This window comes from Propithecus coquereli, unplaced genomic scaffold (genome assembly GCF_000956105.1).
Source record: "Propithecus coquereli isolate 6110/MARCELLA unplaced genomic scaffold, Pcoq_1.0 Scaffold30, whole genome shotgun sequence".
Classification (NCBI taxonomy): Eukaryota; Metazoa; Chordata; class Mammalia; order Primates; family Indriidae; genus Propithecus; species Propithecus coquereli.
Genome location: NW_012148619.1, coordinates 3,737,941 through 3,754,632, shown reverse-complemented (window position 1 = coordinate 3,754,632; position 16,692 = coordinate 3,737,941). Strand labels below are relative to the sequence as shown.

At 34.5% G+C, this 16,692-nt stretch overlaps 1 protein-coding gene across 1 annotated transcript in view; it reads left to right on the top strand.

Moving 5' to 3' along the window:
- The window catches only part of HIPK3 (homeodomain interacting protein kinase 3), a 132,019-nt gene extending 116,213 nt beyond the window's left edge, over nucleotides 1–15,806 (top strand). The window contains exons 5-16 of the mRNA XM_012649546.1: nucleotides 519–541; nucleotides 671–830; nucleotides 1,572–1,695; nucleotides 6,368–6,489; nucleotides 6,718–6,842; nucleotides 6,935–7,096; nucleotides 7,253–7,315; nucleotides 7,596–7,892; nucleotides 8,219–8,359; nucleotides 10,352–10,587; nucleotides 10,873–11,000; nucleotides 11,882–15,806. Coding sequence (XP_012505000.1) covers nucleotides 519–541; nucleotides 671–830; nucleotides 1,572–1,695; nucleotides 6,368–6,489; nucleotides 6,718–6,842; nucleotides 6,935–7,096; nucleotides 7,253–7,315; nucleotides 7,596–7,892; nucleotides 8,219–8,359; nucleotides 10,352–10,587; nucleotides 10,873–11,000; nucleotides 11,882–12,358 — 2,058 coding nt within the window. The 3' untranslated portion in view covers nucleotides 12,359–15,806. The remainder of the gene's footprint in view (nucleotides 1–518; nucleotides 542–670; nucleotides 831–1,571; nucleotides 1,696–6,367; nucleotides 6,490–6,717; nucleotides 6,843–6,934; nucleotides 7,097–7,252; nucleotides 7,316–7,595; nucleotides 7,893–8,218; nucleotides 8,360–10,351; nucleotides 10,588–10,872; nucleotides 11,001–11,881) is intronic.
- The last annotated feature ends 886 nt before the right edge of the window (nucleotides 15,807–16,692 follow it).

The following is a 16,692-nucleotide window of genomic DNA, read 5'->3' as shown; positions in this document are numbered from 1 at the left end:
GAGGTTTTTAATGGGTCAGTAGAGAAGAATGTATGCTCAAATTCCAAAGGCCTTGTCAAAATTACCTTAGGCAAATCTTTCAAATTCTTTGAGCCTCAGATGTCTTTTTTTATGAGATGAAGGGAGTTACTGTAAGTGACTTAAAGCAGACTGCTGTAATAATTTAAAAAGACTAAATAAAGAAGACAGGGGAATGAACTGATATTCACTATTGTGAGTTGTCCTTAAAATTGGTATTTCTTAAAAGCACAATTATATTTTTCATTCAAACACTTAAAAAATGTCCTAATATTTTTCTTATACAAACACTTTGAAAAATAACATGATAGCCACATACTTGGTACCATTAATTGAGTGTTGTGGAGATCTAGAAATTTAGGAAAACTTATTTAGAGCCTACAGAGGCCATAAAGTTATTGTGTGCTAACCAAAAAAAGCTTACTATTGCTTTGCTGTCTTAAAAAATATTGCAGATATATTAATATATTCTTGCTTTGAAATTCAATCTTTTCTTATAGGATTTCCTGTTAGAAATACTATTGTAAATAAGCAGATTAAATGCAAATTGTAGAATTTTTTTCTTTTAGGAATAATTATTTTGTTAATGTACGTTAATTTAAAAGTAAGCGTTTAAAATGATATTATAAAACCTTCACTTTTTCTTTTGCAGTGTAAAGTCCTGTTTTCATATTATGGATATTTGTAAGTCCCACCTAAATTCATGTGACACAAATAATCACAATAAATCTTCACTTTTAAGACCAGTTGCTTCAAACAATACTGCTACTCTGACAGCAAATTTTACTAAAATTGGAACATTAAGAAGCCAGGTAAGAACTTCAAATAATTAATAATTTATACTTTTTTTTTTTTTTTTTTTGAAACAGGTGTTGCTCTGTTGCCCAGGCTAGAGTGTAGTGGTATTATCATAGTCCACTACAACCTCAAACTCCTGGGCTCGGGTGATCCTCCTGCCACAGCCTTTCAAGTAGCTGAGACTATAGGTGCACACTGCCACACTCGACTAATTTTTAAAAAAATTTTTATAGAGACGAGGCATCGCTGTGTTGCCCAGGCTGGTGTTGAACTCCTGACCATAAGTGATCCTCCTGCCGTGGCCTCTCAAAGTGCTGGGATTGCAGGCTTGAGCCACCGCACCTATACTCTTTTTTAAATGATTACTTATTTTGCTTTTGAACTACACAGAAGTTTCATGTTGGCAGTTAGAAGCTATAGTACTGTTGAGGTCTTACTACGGCTATTCTGTTGAATCTATTAAAATTTCAGGGTAACAATTGAAACATATTTACTCAAATTCATCTTTTCGCTTTCCTCTTTCATTCTCTCTATATCTTCCACCTGCTCTCGTATGCCACAACTGTACCAAAAGTAGAGTTCAGTAGAATCAGTTTTTAAATTTTAGCTGGGTCACTTGTTTTTATTCTCATTTTCTGGGTCTATTGGTTTTATAGAATTATGATTTTAAGAAACACGTTTGAATTTTTTTTATATAATATATGTGTAGCATAGCAGACTGCTGTGTATAACGTGCTATACATCGATTGTTTCAGGTATTAACCACATCTGCTCATTCAGTCGTGCATCATGGAATACCTCTGCAGGCAGGAACTGCTCAGTTTGGTTGTGGTGATGCTTTTCAGCAGACACTGATTATCTGTCCCCCAGCTATTCAAGGTATTTCATTTAAATTATGCTTTGGATTTAGGCATGCATTATTTTAAAACAAGTTTAGGCATCTGGTCATTAAATATATTGAATAGTTTTTGCTGTATTTAGTGCTACATTTGAATTTAACTTAAGCTGTCCAGTAGCCTTAGACCAATGACACTCATTTCTTGACTAGAGTTCCATTGTAATCATCATTAACAAAATGGGATTATATAACAGTCGCATTTCCTGTAGAATCTAGCTTAATAAAATACCTTAATAGAAAGTAATGAGCTTGGAAAGCTGTAGGTTGCCCTATACTGGGTATCACTGCTTTAGATGTTCAGGTAAGTATATATGATTTGCCCATCATTACTGAACATTAAAGTGACTGAGAGCTGAGTTCTTAAAAAAATTTTGGTCAAAAGAGTTCTGTCCCAAAATGTCGTAGTCTTGTTCTTTACCTATAGTTTAGGTAAAAAATATATCATGGCCTGATTTTGATTACATTAGATCATGTCCATTCTTTATATAAATATAACCAATTAAATCCTCAAGTGGGATGGGTGGCAGAATTCCTTTCAAGAGGCCACACATTCTCAAACTGGGAAATCCTCTGTGGTTCTTAGAGAGTGATAGCAGCAAAATGGGCTAATAGTTGCAAACCTTGCAACTGGAATAACCAGAATAAAACCCCACTTCTTTCCTAGGATTTTGTCCTTGCTAGGACAAAAAATAACATATCATTATTTTATTTCTTTTTTAAATTAAATTAAATTTTAAAAATGGCCTAGATGATAGTTCAGACATCTAGTTATGTCTTAAAGCAAGAGATGGATTACAAATGGGGCGCTAAACCATCATGTGCAATTTAGTGATGATACTCTATAGTATAAATGAAAGCAGTTGGTGCTAAAGTCAGGACACCTGGAATCTAGTTCTATTTCTGCTGTTTACTGTGTCTGTCTAGACAAGTCTGTTTGCCTGTTTCAGCCTTAGTAAAAGGAAACAGACTCAATAGATAATATCTTTGTCATTTCTAGCTCTAATGTTTCTGGATTCTGAGGTTATTTATTTATTTATTTTTAGAGACAGGGTCTCACTCTGTTGCTCAGGCTGGAGTGTAGTGGTACAATCATAGCTCACTGTAACCTCAAATTTTAGATCCAAGTGATCCTCTTCCCTCAGCCTCCTGAGTAGCTAGGACTACAGGTGCCTGTGCCAGACTTGGCTAATTTTTTTTTTTTTTTTTTTAAAGAAATGAGGTCTTACTATGTTTGTTCAGGCTGGTCTTGAACTCCTGATCTCAAGTGATTCTCCTACTTTGGCCTTCCAAAGTGCTGGGATTGTAGGTGTGAGCCACCGTGCCCAGCCTGATTTCTTTATTTATAGATTTGAGCAACTTTAAAAAAATTTTATCTTAGTGTTTCCCATAGTAAAGCACCAAGAATATGTTTGTTGACTTGATTGGCTCGTAATAAGAGATGTGAAAACAGGTCAAATCTTTAGCTACTGTTGTTCTACTAGGGTAGCTTTACTTTCATTGTTTTTATATTTTAGGTTTTCATATAAGGTCTCATTTGGAAAAGTGTTTGTATCACTGAAAGTCTAAAAAAAAGACAAATGGTTGATTCTAAAGATGATATTGTGATCTAGTGGTGATCTGTATTTGTAACAGTGACCCATGGCTGGTCTCTCATAACAAAAATGCTCACATCACCATATTGTTAGCACTCTTAAAAGATGCTTTTGTGTTTGTTTTTTTGGTTTTTCCCCAACAGTTTACTGTGAGAATTTCAAACATATAGAAAAGTTGAAGGAATAATGTCTTCTGCCCTAGATTCAGTGTGTTAATATTTTAGTATATTTACATTATCTGTACGTAGTACATGTACGTATACCCTTTGAAAATAAGTGGTAGATTTTATATCAGTTATCGCTTAAGTGATAGCTTGACAAATACCACTTGACACGTGCACTTTCACTTCCTTTTCACTTAGCTAAGTTTATATTCCATACTAACAAATGAGTTCTTTGGTTCTAGTAATTTCTGCCATGTACCAAAATCAATTTGAGGGTCACTACCTACACTGTAGTATATTTCCTGAAGATCTGAAATAGCAGTTTTGTTCCAGAGCCCACCTTCTGTTTATGGCAGAAACTTAAAGGACTTAATGAGACACATTTCTAAACAGAGTTGAGCATCATTCTTACAACATTTCAATGAGCTTAGACAAATCTTTTGTCTTTTTGTATGGCTTATAATTGATGAAAAGCTAGTGATCTTTCTGTATGTATGGTAGCAACTATATGAGTAGTTTATAATAAGGATAACTGAATAAAAAGGATTAAACTCTCAGACTCATTAAGCTGTCAAATGTCAAGAACAATGCTCTTAAATTAGAATTGATAATAAGAGGAAGCAAAATATGTGTTAGCTTCTGCAACAGGTGCAGTAGAAGCAGGAGAGGCAGGCTCTGTACGTACGTTGTTTCATTGTTTTTCATCCTGGCATAGTGTCTGCCTTAGAAATGAAAGCTTTCCCTCTAATCTGTCTTAGCATCTCTGTAGAAAATCTCAGTATTGGGTTTCTTACCCTTCTCCCTTGTAATGTACCAATCCATTTACAAGAAATATTCAAAAATAATTATTGGGCCGCTATTGGCTAGTAATTATGGTACCATTATGGTTTATATTTTAAAATGAATTTTATGTCTATCCGCTTCACTTAAAAATTTTATTTCACTTTATGGGTATAGTGTTTAGGTCATACATTTCATATATTTTAGAATATTATAGATATAACATACAGGTATAGGTATATAGATAATATATCCATAAGACTGTGCTTATTTTAAAAGAAATTGTTATTTAGTACAGAAGACTTAGATAAGCTTTTATTTAACAAATTTGAATGTTTAGTTTTATATGTTAAACAAACCTTTAAAATTATTTAGCAACCTGAGAAGTTAGTTATTCATCCCTTCTGCATGACAGCTACTATTTTAGAGTCAAATACATGCCAACAAAATTCTCCTCTGTTATCTTGAAACAGTCTTTATAAGTTTTTGTGCCTGGTTGTCCAAATATTAAAGCAAATATGATCAGAGATAGTTACAGCTAACCTAATAACTATAATAAATTGGGATCTTAACCCACCGTTGGATTCGATCAAAAATTAGCTCTTATGAGGAGGGAATATATATAGGAGAATTCTTCTCATTTTAAGACATTGCTTATGGAGAGAATTTAAGGGCAATGAAATTTTTGTTCGGATTTGAGAATTCGCTCTGTCTTTTCATCCTTGTCAAAGTGAATTCTGCTTTTTTTCTTAAAGAGATTGTCTATTGCTGCCATATATCTACACTGCCTGGGTGTGCTTATATTCCATTTCTTGGAGAATTTGCTGATCAAGACATGCTTTTTGGAAGGGGTAAGAAGATCAGTTAAAAAAAAAAACTATAGATTTTTGTTACACTTAATTTAATATCTACCTCTTTAGGCAGAGCACAGAGTAGGACACCCTGGCAGTAAGATAAAAGTCTCTATGAAGAAAATAAACAGAACAAAATTAACATTCTCTTTAGGATTAACACTTATACAATAAAAATTTTAAGATTTTTCAATAGGAAAAGAAAACAATTGTAGTATTTTTCTCTTATCACTGCAGAGAAACACCAGTATCACTTTTATCCCAAAACTAATTATATTTAAATAATCTGCCAGCCCATCTTGAAAGTAACTGCTACAATAGACTGGAATTATGAAGTAGTGAATTTATTTTAGTTAATGTGCTTTCTGATCTTGAGGGATGTCCCTAAAATATTGGTAGTCAAAGCTCTAACTTGGGGTGTGGTGCTACTTTGCTGTCTCTAAGTTCAATATCATAAGACTTAATATTTACAAGGTGCTTCGCATTGTATGAAACAAAGTTATTACCATAACAGGATTAATATGGCTGGTAATCCTGCATTCTAATTTGCCTAGTGGGTAAGCAAAATGGTAACATGTTTCTTCTGGAGTTCTAGTAGCTTTCTACTAGGAAAACTAGTCAATTAAGCCACATTAAGCAAAACTTAGTTTATATCGTCAAATTAGGCCAAATAGATTGTTTTTGGTTTTCCTTTTGAGGTTGGAATGAATGTTCCATCCCTGAATTTTCATCCATGTGTAAATCATCATGTCCATTGAATTACAAAGTTGTGATGCATTTCCCTTTTGACAATGAGAGCATAAGATCCTAGCACAGTTTTAAAGAAGAAAATAGTAAGCATAGCTAAAAATTTCTATGAAAAGAAGAACATGCTAGGTTATCTCAATATTGAGCCAGATTCACCTTTCCGTGTTCTTTATCATAGTTGCAAAGCTATTTGAAAAGGAAAAGAAAGCTTTAATAGCAAACTTTAAAAGGCAATTTGTAAGTTTCAAGAAAAATAAATGGTTCAATTTTATAGTATGTATTTTAAAACAAAGAGTATCTTTATAACAATTTTTAAAATAATGTTTACCATAGAGTTGATAGGAAGCACCTCACTTTCCTCATAGACTGCTTTGTGCTAGTCTTATGAAAATTTTATGTAGTTATTGGTTTTATAAGCCCAATCAGAATTTAAGCAATTCTTTACATTTCAAATGAGTGTATAAGTTAAATCAGAGGAAGATGTTTTTTCTATTATTTGATAGCTGTTCTGTTTCACAGGTATTCCTGCAACACATGGTAAACCCACTAGCTATTCAATAAGGGTGGATAATACAGTTCCACTGGTAACTCAGGCTCCACCTGTGCAGCCACTACAGATCCGACCTGGAGTTCTTTCTCAGGTTGGTAATAATTCTCTTTTGCATATGTGCTGTCCCTATATCAGCCTGTGCTGATGGGAAATAATGAAAATGACCCAGATAGGGATTCAGTCCTTTTCGTAGGTTATTGACTTTAATTTTTGTGATTGTTAGTTATTACTTTAATATATTTTTGAATTTAAGATATAGTAAAGTTGAGTTTCTTGTAACTTAGTTTTTGTTTTGTTTTGCTTTGCTTCGATGCAATAGACATGGTCTGGTAGAACACAGCAGATGCTGGTACCTGCCTGGCAACAGGTAACACCCATGGCTCCTGCTACTACTACACTAACTTCTGAAGGTGTGGCTGGTTCACAGAGGCTTGGAGACTGGGGGTAAGTTAAAAATAAAAGTACTTCTTTGTGAATGGTTTACAAAATAGATCTTGATAAGGAAGGGATTCAATTTTTCTGAACTTTCCCCCTAGGAAAATGATTTCGCGCAGCAATCATTATAATTCAGTGATGCCTCAACCTCTTCTAACCAATCAGATAACTTTATCGGCCCCTCAGCCAATTAGTGTGGGCATTGCACATGTTGTCTGGCCCCAGCCTGCCACTACTAAGAAAAATAAACTGTGCCAGAACAGGTTGGTATTGATACTTTAACCTTCCTCTGCATTTTGAGAATTAATCTTTAAAATGAATTTTGCATGAACACTAAAGGGTCACTCTGTTGTATTCAAAATGACCTCTTTGATAGCTTTGTTACAAACACTAAGCCAGCTCCCTTCTCAATTTCTCAGAGGTATTTTGGTAAAACTAATGGAATGGGAGCCAGGAAGAGAGGAAATAAATGCTTTCAGTTGGTAAGATTGTCTTTATTGCCCTTTTGATTTATTATCTACCTATAATGTAGCAATTATAGACCTTCAGATATCACATTTACCAAAAATGACCATTTAAATGTATGTAAATACAATCTACACTATTTCTAGAGCTATTTTATATTTCACAAAAACTCATACTCTATATGTTAGTGTTATATACATGAACAAGTGAAGATTTGCATTTGTAATGATATATCTTAGAAAAATGTCATGTACATATTTTGATTATAGAAATTATAAATTATTCCTTTGGTTGCAGGAGCAATTCATTGCAGAATACCAATATCCCACATTCAGCACTTATTTCTCCAAAGATAATAAATGGGAAAGATGTCGGGGAAGTAAGTTGTATAGAAACACAGGACAATCGTAACTCAGGAGGAGAGGCAAGAAATTGCTGTGAAACATCTATCAGACAGGACTCTGATTCATCGGTTTCAGACAAACAGCGGCAAACGATTATCATTGCTGACTCCCCAAGTCCTGCAGTGAGTGTGATCACTATTAGCAGTGACACTGATGAGGAGGACACTTCACAGAGACATTCACTGAGAGAGTAAGTGCCAAATGCTGCATCTGTAAAGGATAATGATGGCGCCCTCTAGTGTGCTAAAAATAACTTTCTGTGACTTACTCTTTTTCTGTCCATGTCCTTTGGAGTAAAACCCAGTTAGAGAATCAGGTTCTAGACAGAGGGAACTTTCTAAATAGTATTTAACATGATTATTATAGCATTATTCCCTGTGTTGATAAGCTTTACTTTTTGTCCATGTAGGTCATTCTCAACTGTTTCATATCCTTAATTAAAGAATGCAAATTTTGGCTACTTGGAGAGTATCTTCTCATTTTTGACCCATGTTTTTCCCTTTTCTCTTCCACCAGATGTAAAGGTAGTCTAGATTGTGAAGCTTGCCAGAGCACGTTGAACATTGATCGGATGTGTTCATTAAGTAGTCCTGATAGTACTCTGAGCACCAGTTCCTCAGGGCAGTCCAGCCCATCCCCTTGCAAGAGACCGAATAGGTAAAAGAATTTCAATAGTAATATATAATACATATTAAGTCTACTAAAAAGCCCATGATTTCTTTTTGTGTTGTTTAAATTAATAAGTACCTGCAATTTAACATAGTGACTTCTCTCTTGAACGTAATTTTTAAACTGTATCCCTTTTTATAATCTCAGGTTTTTAGTAGTCATTTTCTTTATTGTTATAGAAAAGCTTGAAATGAAAAATGGAGATTCTAATAAGTGATTTTAAAGAATCATCTATTTTTAACAGGCTTTTGAATGAAAGCCACGTTCTCAATTTCAGCTCCACAGACTACTATTGTAACTTCAATTTGGAATAAAAACATACACTTTAGCAAAATAAAAAAGGAATGTTTTGCATAATGAAGTAATGACTGGCCCACTGTCTATAGTGTATCCACTATGATTTTTTTCTCCCTTTGGTGACTGATTTGCATGGTTTCATCTATATTTCTTTGCCTAGCCTTCCTTTTGGCTAGGGACATGTACTGCCACCAAAATAGTAAGCTTTTGCTTACTAGCATAATGTATTAATTAACACATTAAGAGATCAGCCATTGGCCAGGTACAGTGGCTGGTGCCTATAATCCCAGCACTTTGGGAGGCTGAGGTGGGAGGATCCCTTGAGACCAAGAGTTCAGAGACCAGCCTGGACAAAATTGGAGACCTGTCTCTACAAAAAAATTTTAAAAATTAGCCAGGCATGGCGGCATGCACCTGTAGTTCCCACTACTCAGGAGGTTGAAGTGGGAGGATCACTTGAGCCCAGGAGTTTGAGGCTACAGTGAGCTACAATTATTCCACTGCATTCCAGCCTGGGTGACAGAGCAAGACCTCCCATCTCTAACAAAAAAAAAAAAAAAGAGAGAGAAACTACAAAAATTTCTGTGAAATACCTTCGATTTCAGCTTGTAGAAATTCTTTTTTAGTGGCAACAAAATTTGAAAAAATTTTGTCTTAATTTTATACGTTTTTCTTCTCTTTCTTTAGGTAATATGGTACTAAATACTTATAGCGAAAGCCCTGTGGAAGATATAAAGAAATTTTAATATATCCTCTTCTTATAAGTTGCTTATATTGTATTTTAGAAGTTGATGTATACATACATAAACATAAATATATACTCATATAAAATATATAGAGAGATAAAAATAACTAAGATATATAAACATAAATAAAAAATACATATAAAAAGAGATGCTTCAAATTGTTAAGTATGAAGTGAGTGATTAAAAGAGACAATAAATGCTGTAGAAATCCCAAGGAGAGGGAAATTGACAGGTCCTAAGAGTGTCAGGAAGAGAAGAGAAATACAGGACTCTGGCTAGGCCTTCAGAGAAGTAGAGAAAGACCTTTCATATAACTGGTTAGTTAAAAGGACCCAAATTACATGAAAGGCACATATCATAACATTAGAATTTAATCTGAAATACCCAGGTCCTATGCTTATGCGTTTGTTCTGTTCTTCTTTACTTTTCCTCTTTTTTTTTTTTTTTAAAGACAGAGTCTCACTCTGTTGCCCAAGCTGGTTGCAGTGGCGCAATTGCAGCTTACTACAGCCTCGAACTCCTGGGCTCAAGTAATCCTCCTGCCTCAGCCTCCCAAAGTGTTGGGATTATAGGCGTGAGCCACCACACTGGCCCTGTTTGTACATTTCATTTAAATTATCCAGAACAGTGTTTCTTTTGTCATATCTTGATGAAATTATCTTAGATTTATAAAGAGGAATTTTATCAACTGCTGGTAAAGATCAAGTGGAAGAAAAGGAGAAAAAAAATTAAATGCCAAAAGGACATTCCTGAAATGGGACAGAGTTAGGCTTAGCAGTCTGAATAGAGAATTAATTTGAAGGTCTAGAAATGTTATGAAAAAAATGCTCTTGGGCAAGGAGAAAGGTATAATTGTATATAAAATAACTGAGTAAGATTGTCATCAGTTTGCTGGAGCCCTGGGTATTACTTAATATTCATAAATGCTTTCTTGTAGCATGTCAGATGAAGAGCAAGAAAGTGGTTGTGATACTGTGGATGGCTCTCCAACGTCAGACTCTTCTGGGCACGACAGTCCATTTGCAGAGAGCACTTTTGTGGAGGACGCCCATCAAAACACAGAACTGGTAACTTCTGCTGACACAGAAACCAAGCCAGCTGTTTGTACTGTTGTGGTGCCACCAGTGGGACTAGAAAATGGCTTAAATGCTGACGAGCATATGACAAACACAGGTAAAGTGAGTCCTCCTGTTTCCCTGAGTGTCCTTTCAAAGGTTGTAATTTAGGAACATTAGAGAACAGGATCACCAAAAGTCATCTCTGAATTTCCAACTTGACCCTGCCTATCTATTATACAGAAGAAATCCCTTCTAATATCATCCAGTGCTTGGAAACTATGGGCTCTCTTTTCTTATTTAAGGTTCTCAAATCACTATTTTATAAAATATCTAAAGACTTTTCTAATTTTTATTAGAGAAGGAGAAAGCATCAACTCTCTAATATTTTGTTCATTGCCAGATTCTATATGCCAGCCATTAATAAAAGGAAGATCTGCCTCTGGAAGATTAAACCAGCCTTCTGCAGTGTGTAATCGTCAGCAGAAATCGACATCAGCATTCCAGCAGCAGCATTTGAACTTCAGCCAGGTATGTTTATTTGTGAATTCGTAAGAGTCTTTGGGATTCAAAGTTAGCAGTTGTTTTTCACTTAGGGGAAAAAAGATTCTGAAACTGTGTATAGTCTTAATAAAATTTTCCCTCCTCATTATCCCAACTGACTAAAGAGTAACTGGCCTAATGATAGGATAATTAAGCAAATGATCCATAGAACTTGTATTCTTCTTCAGAAAGATTAAGTTCTTAGATTCTCTTAGATAATATTTTAGTGTGTCTGTTGTCTCAGACCCTTTAAATCAGAGCATACACTAATGGATTAATGGCTACCTTTCTGATGTGTTAGTGGTAGTGATCACCTAACCTTATTGAATACTTTCCATCTATTCAACACTGTACTTGGCAGTTGTGTTTCACTTGGGGAAAGACCAGATCCACAGGTATTGGAGTCAGATCTGGATTCCAGTTATGATTTTGCCATATACTGTATATATACCTTGGCTGGGTCTCTTCAACAAATCTGATCTGGATCTTCATTAATGGGAATAATAGTCATGTCAGGGGGTTGTTTTGGAAGTATATAACATTATGTATATGAGGTGTTAGCTTTACATATAATGCGTGCTCCACACATGGCAGCTGCAAGGAGCGATGGGGTAGTAACAGGCAGTGTTAGCAGCGATGATGGCAGTGCCTACATTATAATAATTATGTGGGAATAAATATTATAATGTTAATACTGGTATATATAAAATCAGTATTTTTCCTCTCTTCTACTTATTCTTAGTACAAGCTAGTTCTGAGAGATCCACTGTGAATTATCAGTCACAGAGAATATATTGTAATTTCTCTTTCTTCCTTTCCTTTTATCTTATAAAATATGTCATTCAGTCATTTTTTTTCTTTGTGGATAGGTTCAACACTTTGGATCTGGGCATCAGGAGTGGAATGGAAACTTCGGACATCGAAGACAGCAAGCTTATATCCCTACTAGTGTTACCAGTAATCCATTCACTCTTTCTCATGGAAGTCCCAATCACACCGCAGTGCATGCCCATCTGGCTGGAAATACACACCTCGGAGGACAGCCTACTCTACTTCCATACCCATCATCAGCTGCCCTGAGTAGTGCTGCACCAGTGGCCCACCTCTTAGCCTCTCCATGTACCTCAAGACCTGTGTTACAGCATCCAACCTATAATATCTCCCATCCCAGTGGCATAGTTCACCAAGTCCCAGTGGGCATAAATCCCCGTCTGTTACCATCCCCAACCATTCATCAGACTCAGTACAAACCAATCTTCCCACCACATTCTTACATTGCAGCATCACCTGCATATACTGGATTTCCATTGAGTCCAACAAAACTCAGCCAGTATCCATATATGTGAAAACTCAAAAACAGTATATTGAGGAAGCTCAATGATACAAACATTTGATTAAAAATAAAACATGGTATTTAATAAATATTAGCCATGGCACAAGAAAATTATTTTTGAATCATGTAGACTTGGGTGCAATTTAAACAACTTTGAGCTTTAAAAAAAAAACTCACTTTTGATGTGTTTTGCACATTTGGTATAACTTGTCTTTGGTCATGTTATCTTCTTATGTAGTAACTCTAGACAGGTGACTTATGGGAGCAGAAGTCCAGTTTTGCTCCTGCTATTTTTTATAAATTGCCTTCTAACTAGTGCAAGACACGTCCACATTTGGGAAGCCATTCTGTGTACAGACTTAGAGCAACAGATGCACATATGTCAAAATTACAGCATACAGTGAATTGTATTATCTGTGTCTTAGTGTATAAATGTTGGGTCACTTACCTAAAAATTGAGCTATTGTTCTTTACATTTGCATGTGTCTTTTGCATGGGCAAATTGTTGCCTAGACTTTGCTCTTAAATGTTGTTCTAATAATCTCAGCTGCATTGTAAACCGTTTCCACACATAGTGCCTTAAATATTTGAGGTTGTTAATGTTATTACCTATATATAAATGTTGAGGACTGCAGCACTTAAAATTCAGACTTACTCTTTAGTTTTCTTTTGATAGAGTAATGTTCATTTTTGGTTTTGCGTGGTATGATTTTGGGTAGTAGCTGTTTTTTCCTTATTAAGAGGGCAGCATGTTTGCTATAGCTGAATTCTGCTGTCTGATTTTTCAGAATGATCTAGCTTCAAGAAAAGCAAGCAGTTAGTAGTGCTTAAGAAAAATTGATTCAGTATCTAATGGATAGTTGATAACTGTCACAGCACAGCATTTTATATACTGTTAAGTGAAACTGCAATACAATCTTAAGTTTATTTTGAGAGTGTTTGCTGTATAATTGGACTTAAAATGTTTAGAGGTGCAGTAGGCATGACTTTGGGTAGATAATGAAAGAAAATGCAAAATGCTCACTGATTCATGATGTGGTTTTATCTTAGCTTGGGCAAACCATGCAGTATTTAATAAATAGTAGCAGAATATTTACTATTGAAGCTTGAAAAGATGTGAGTTCTTTGTGTGCAATTTTTCATTTATGCATGTGAGGGTTTGTTTTTTTTTAAGTATTTTTACATTGCAGTACTTGTTTTGCTTGTTGGTGATGTTTGCTTATTTAATACATTCCGTCAGGGACAGAAATTACATGCTTGTTTTTCCTAGGAAGTGTGTCTTGGGTTTTTCCCTTCCTTTTTGGGGGGGTGGGGCGGGGTGGGGTGGTGATGGCAGTAGTTACGTTTAAATGAAGTTGCTTTTACAGCACCAAAGACTTAATCATCCATTTCCTATACTTTTTGCATAGACCTCAAGTATATTGTAGTGTAGAGGTGGAATTTAAGGAAAGGTATTAAACTGAGGCTGTGTTTAGCTTACAGGCAAGTAATAAATTGTATCATTTATCTTGAATGTATCATAGATAAGCTGCTATATAACGATTGCCACTTCAGATAGCTGTGAAATTAGGTGATTAACTAGTTGTTATTTAGCCTTCTAATTTCTGTATAAGTCTAATTATATGAAATAGAAGTTGGGGTTTTGATTTTTTACTTTGCTTTTTTGTTTGGAGTGTCATTGTAACTACTGTATTGTAAATGATGGAAAATAATTGCATATGTTATTTTGGGGTGTGTTATTTGCATCAGTATTTTATCTCTATTAATGTTTGTGCTCATCACTGCATATGAAAGATCTTGGATGTATCAATGTAACTTAATTTTTTATTTTCATACTGGCATTGTAGACACTTGAGAAAGCTGTATCTTGCAGGCTTGACTTAACTTTTTTTCCTTAAGAATCTGGAATATAATCTTACAGCATTTACTGGAATAAACAGTACAAAGCATTTGAGTGTAAAACTCTCCAGATGTTTTGGATTTACAGCATTTCTTTGATGAATGAATTGTATACCACTAGTACAGCTCTAGTACAGCGTTGACAATAAGCTAATAATGGATAAGCTTTTCTTTACTCCATTAACACAAGCAGTGTTTTATTTAATAATCATCAATGAAATAAATGTGCCTGAAATTGATTTTAAAAATTACAGTATTAGATCATAAAATAAAAACCAGCAGTACATTTTTAGTCACACTGAAAATGAAGGACTTAATTTTCCCCACGAGTTTCAGTGTTTTTAGTACTCAATTCTATGCATTTTATATAAATAGAAATATATATATATAATAACGCATAAAAAAGGAGTAGCCTAAGATTAATTTAAAAGATTATTTACAGATGACAAATTTATGGAGTCACTATTTAAGTAAATTTGCTGCCCTCCACAGCCTTCTAATTTTATTTATACAGTCCGGCAGATTACTGGTATCTGCTCACTTCTTGGAAAAGAATCAATGCTGGCAACGGATGTTTCAGAAATACCAAGTGCAAAGGATTGATTGTATCACAACAGGTACAAAACTGGCGCAGTTTTCTTTTTTGTTCAGGGCTGTGTTTACTGCCCTGAAGTGTCATATTTTCTGTCTTTAAGTTCCAAGACTGAAAGTAGTCTTGTTAAATTGACAGTAAATGGTAAACTTCAACATTTGCATAATATAATAGTAATATTTGATAAAGGCTTATTCCAGTTAAGTACACTGCTCTTAATTAATTGCAACCATGGGCTTTTTAATGCATTTAAAAGTAAAACATTTCAAAATTTTGCTAAATTCTACATTTAGCATACTGATGAAAGAATCTGGATTTATGTCCTTTTAAAACTATTTTTATCAGTTTTCTTTGATTTTAATGCTTTCTTAAATAAAACACTGCATGATTTCCAAGTTGCATATTTGCATACTATTTTAATTTACAAATTATTTTTTATCAAATATTCTGATATTTAGTTGGTTTTTTTCTTTCAGGGTGTTTAATTAAATATGTTACTGTATTAGCAAAATGTTTTCATTTTTTAAATCTCTACTGCTAATTTTAAACTTGGTTTGTGTTAACTAAAAGTTAAATCATACACTGCAAGGTGTAGGAAGATTTGTTTTAATGAACCCAATGACAATAGATTTGATTACTAAGTTTGAACTGTTAACTTTAGACTTGTGGCTTTCTTTCTTTGGTTTGTTTGTTTTTGCTTTTACTTCTATGCTACACTAGTTTGCCATGTAGCAATTGCACTGTGCAATATTACAATAAGGACTGGGAAAACTTTTATGGATGTAATGTCTATTACGGTTTGCGATAGTATTTCTCTCTAGTTCTCAGTGATTTAAATGTGACCAAGCCTTCTGTACTTTGTCACAAAAAGCGGGTTTTCCAGGTGACTATTTTGGTGAGTGTCAAAATAAGAATTTATGGTGTATTACTGTCAATTCACTTTGAATTAAAATATATATATTGCCGCAAACAACTTGTTGACTTTTTTTCCACCTCAGTACTGCCTTATAGGGTAGGGAAGGCAGAGGCTAATGATATTGAATACCTAACTTATGTCATCTTATTTAACTCTCAACGCTACCTTGTGAGATAAGTATTGTCTTTGTTATGTGAATGAGAGCATAGGAGCAAATATTTAGGGAACTTGCCCAAAGCCACACTGCTAATGAATTTGAATCTGAGGTGTGAACCAGGCTATCTAACCATGACTAATCTATTTTCTACCAGTTCTTTTTTAACTGAAGTCTGAGGCAGTACCTGCAACTACAAGATAATCATGGCTCATTTTCCTTTATTAAGTTTTCTCAGATATTTCCGAGGGAAATACTTCAGTTTACATGGGTGAAGTATAGGGCATTCACATGGACTTTTAAGATATAAAACATGAGACTTCAAAAACTGCGATTGTGGTAGGCCAGTTTAAGTTACGTTTTCAAATACCACCACCTCATACTTCAAGGATCTAACTTTGGAGGGACCGTCAGTAGGAAAGTATTTAGGGGAACACTCCAATCTCCCTCTCTCTCTTTCTCCTTCTCTCTTTCTGTAAACTTTTAGTTGAAATATAACATAGATGCACTCTTTGGTGTCTGGCTTTTTTTAAACATTTTATTTTTAAGATACATCAATGTGTATAGTTTATACTCATTATAGTATTCCTTTGTGTGTATATATAACAATTTATTTTGTTGATGGACATTTGAATAGTTAACACTTTTTGGCTGTTATGAATAGTGCTGCCGTGAATTTTTTTGTCCATATCTTTTGGTGAACAAAGGAATGCATTTCCTTTGGGTATATATGTAAGTATGGAATTACTAGGTCATAGGGTATACATATGTTTTACTTTATTGGAT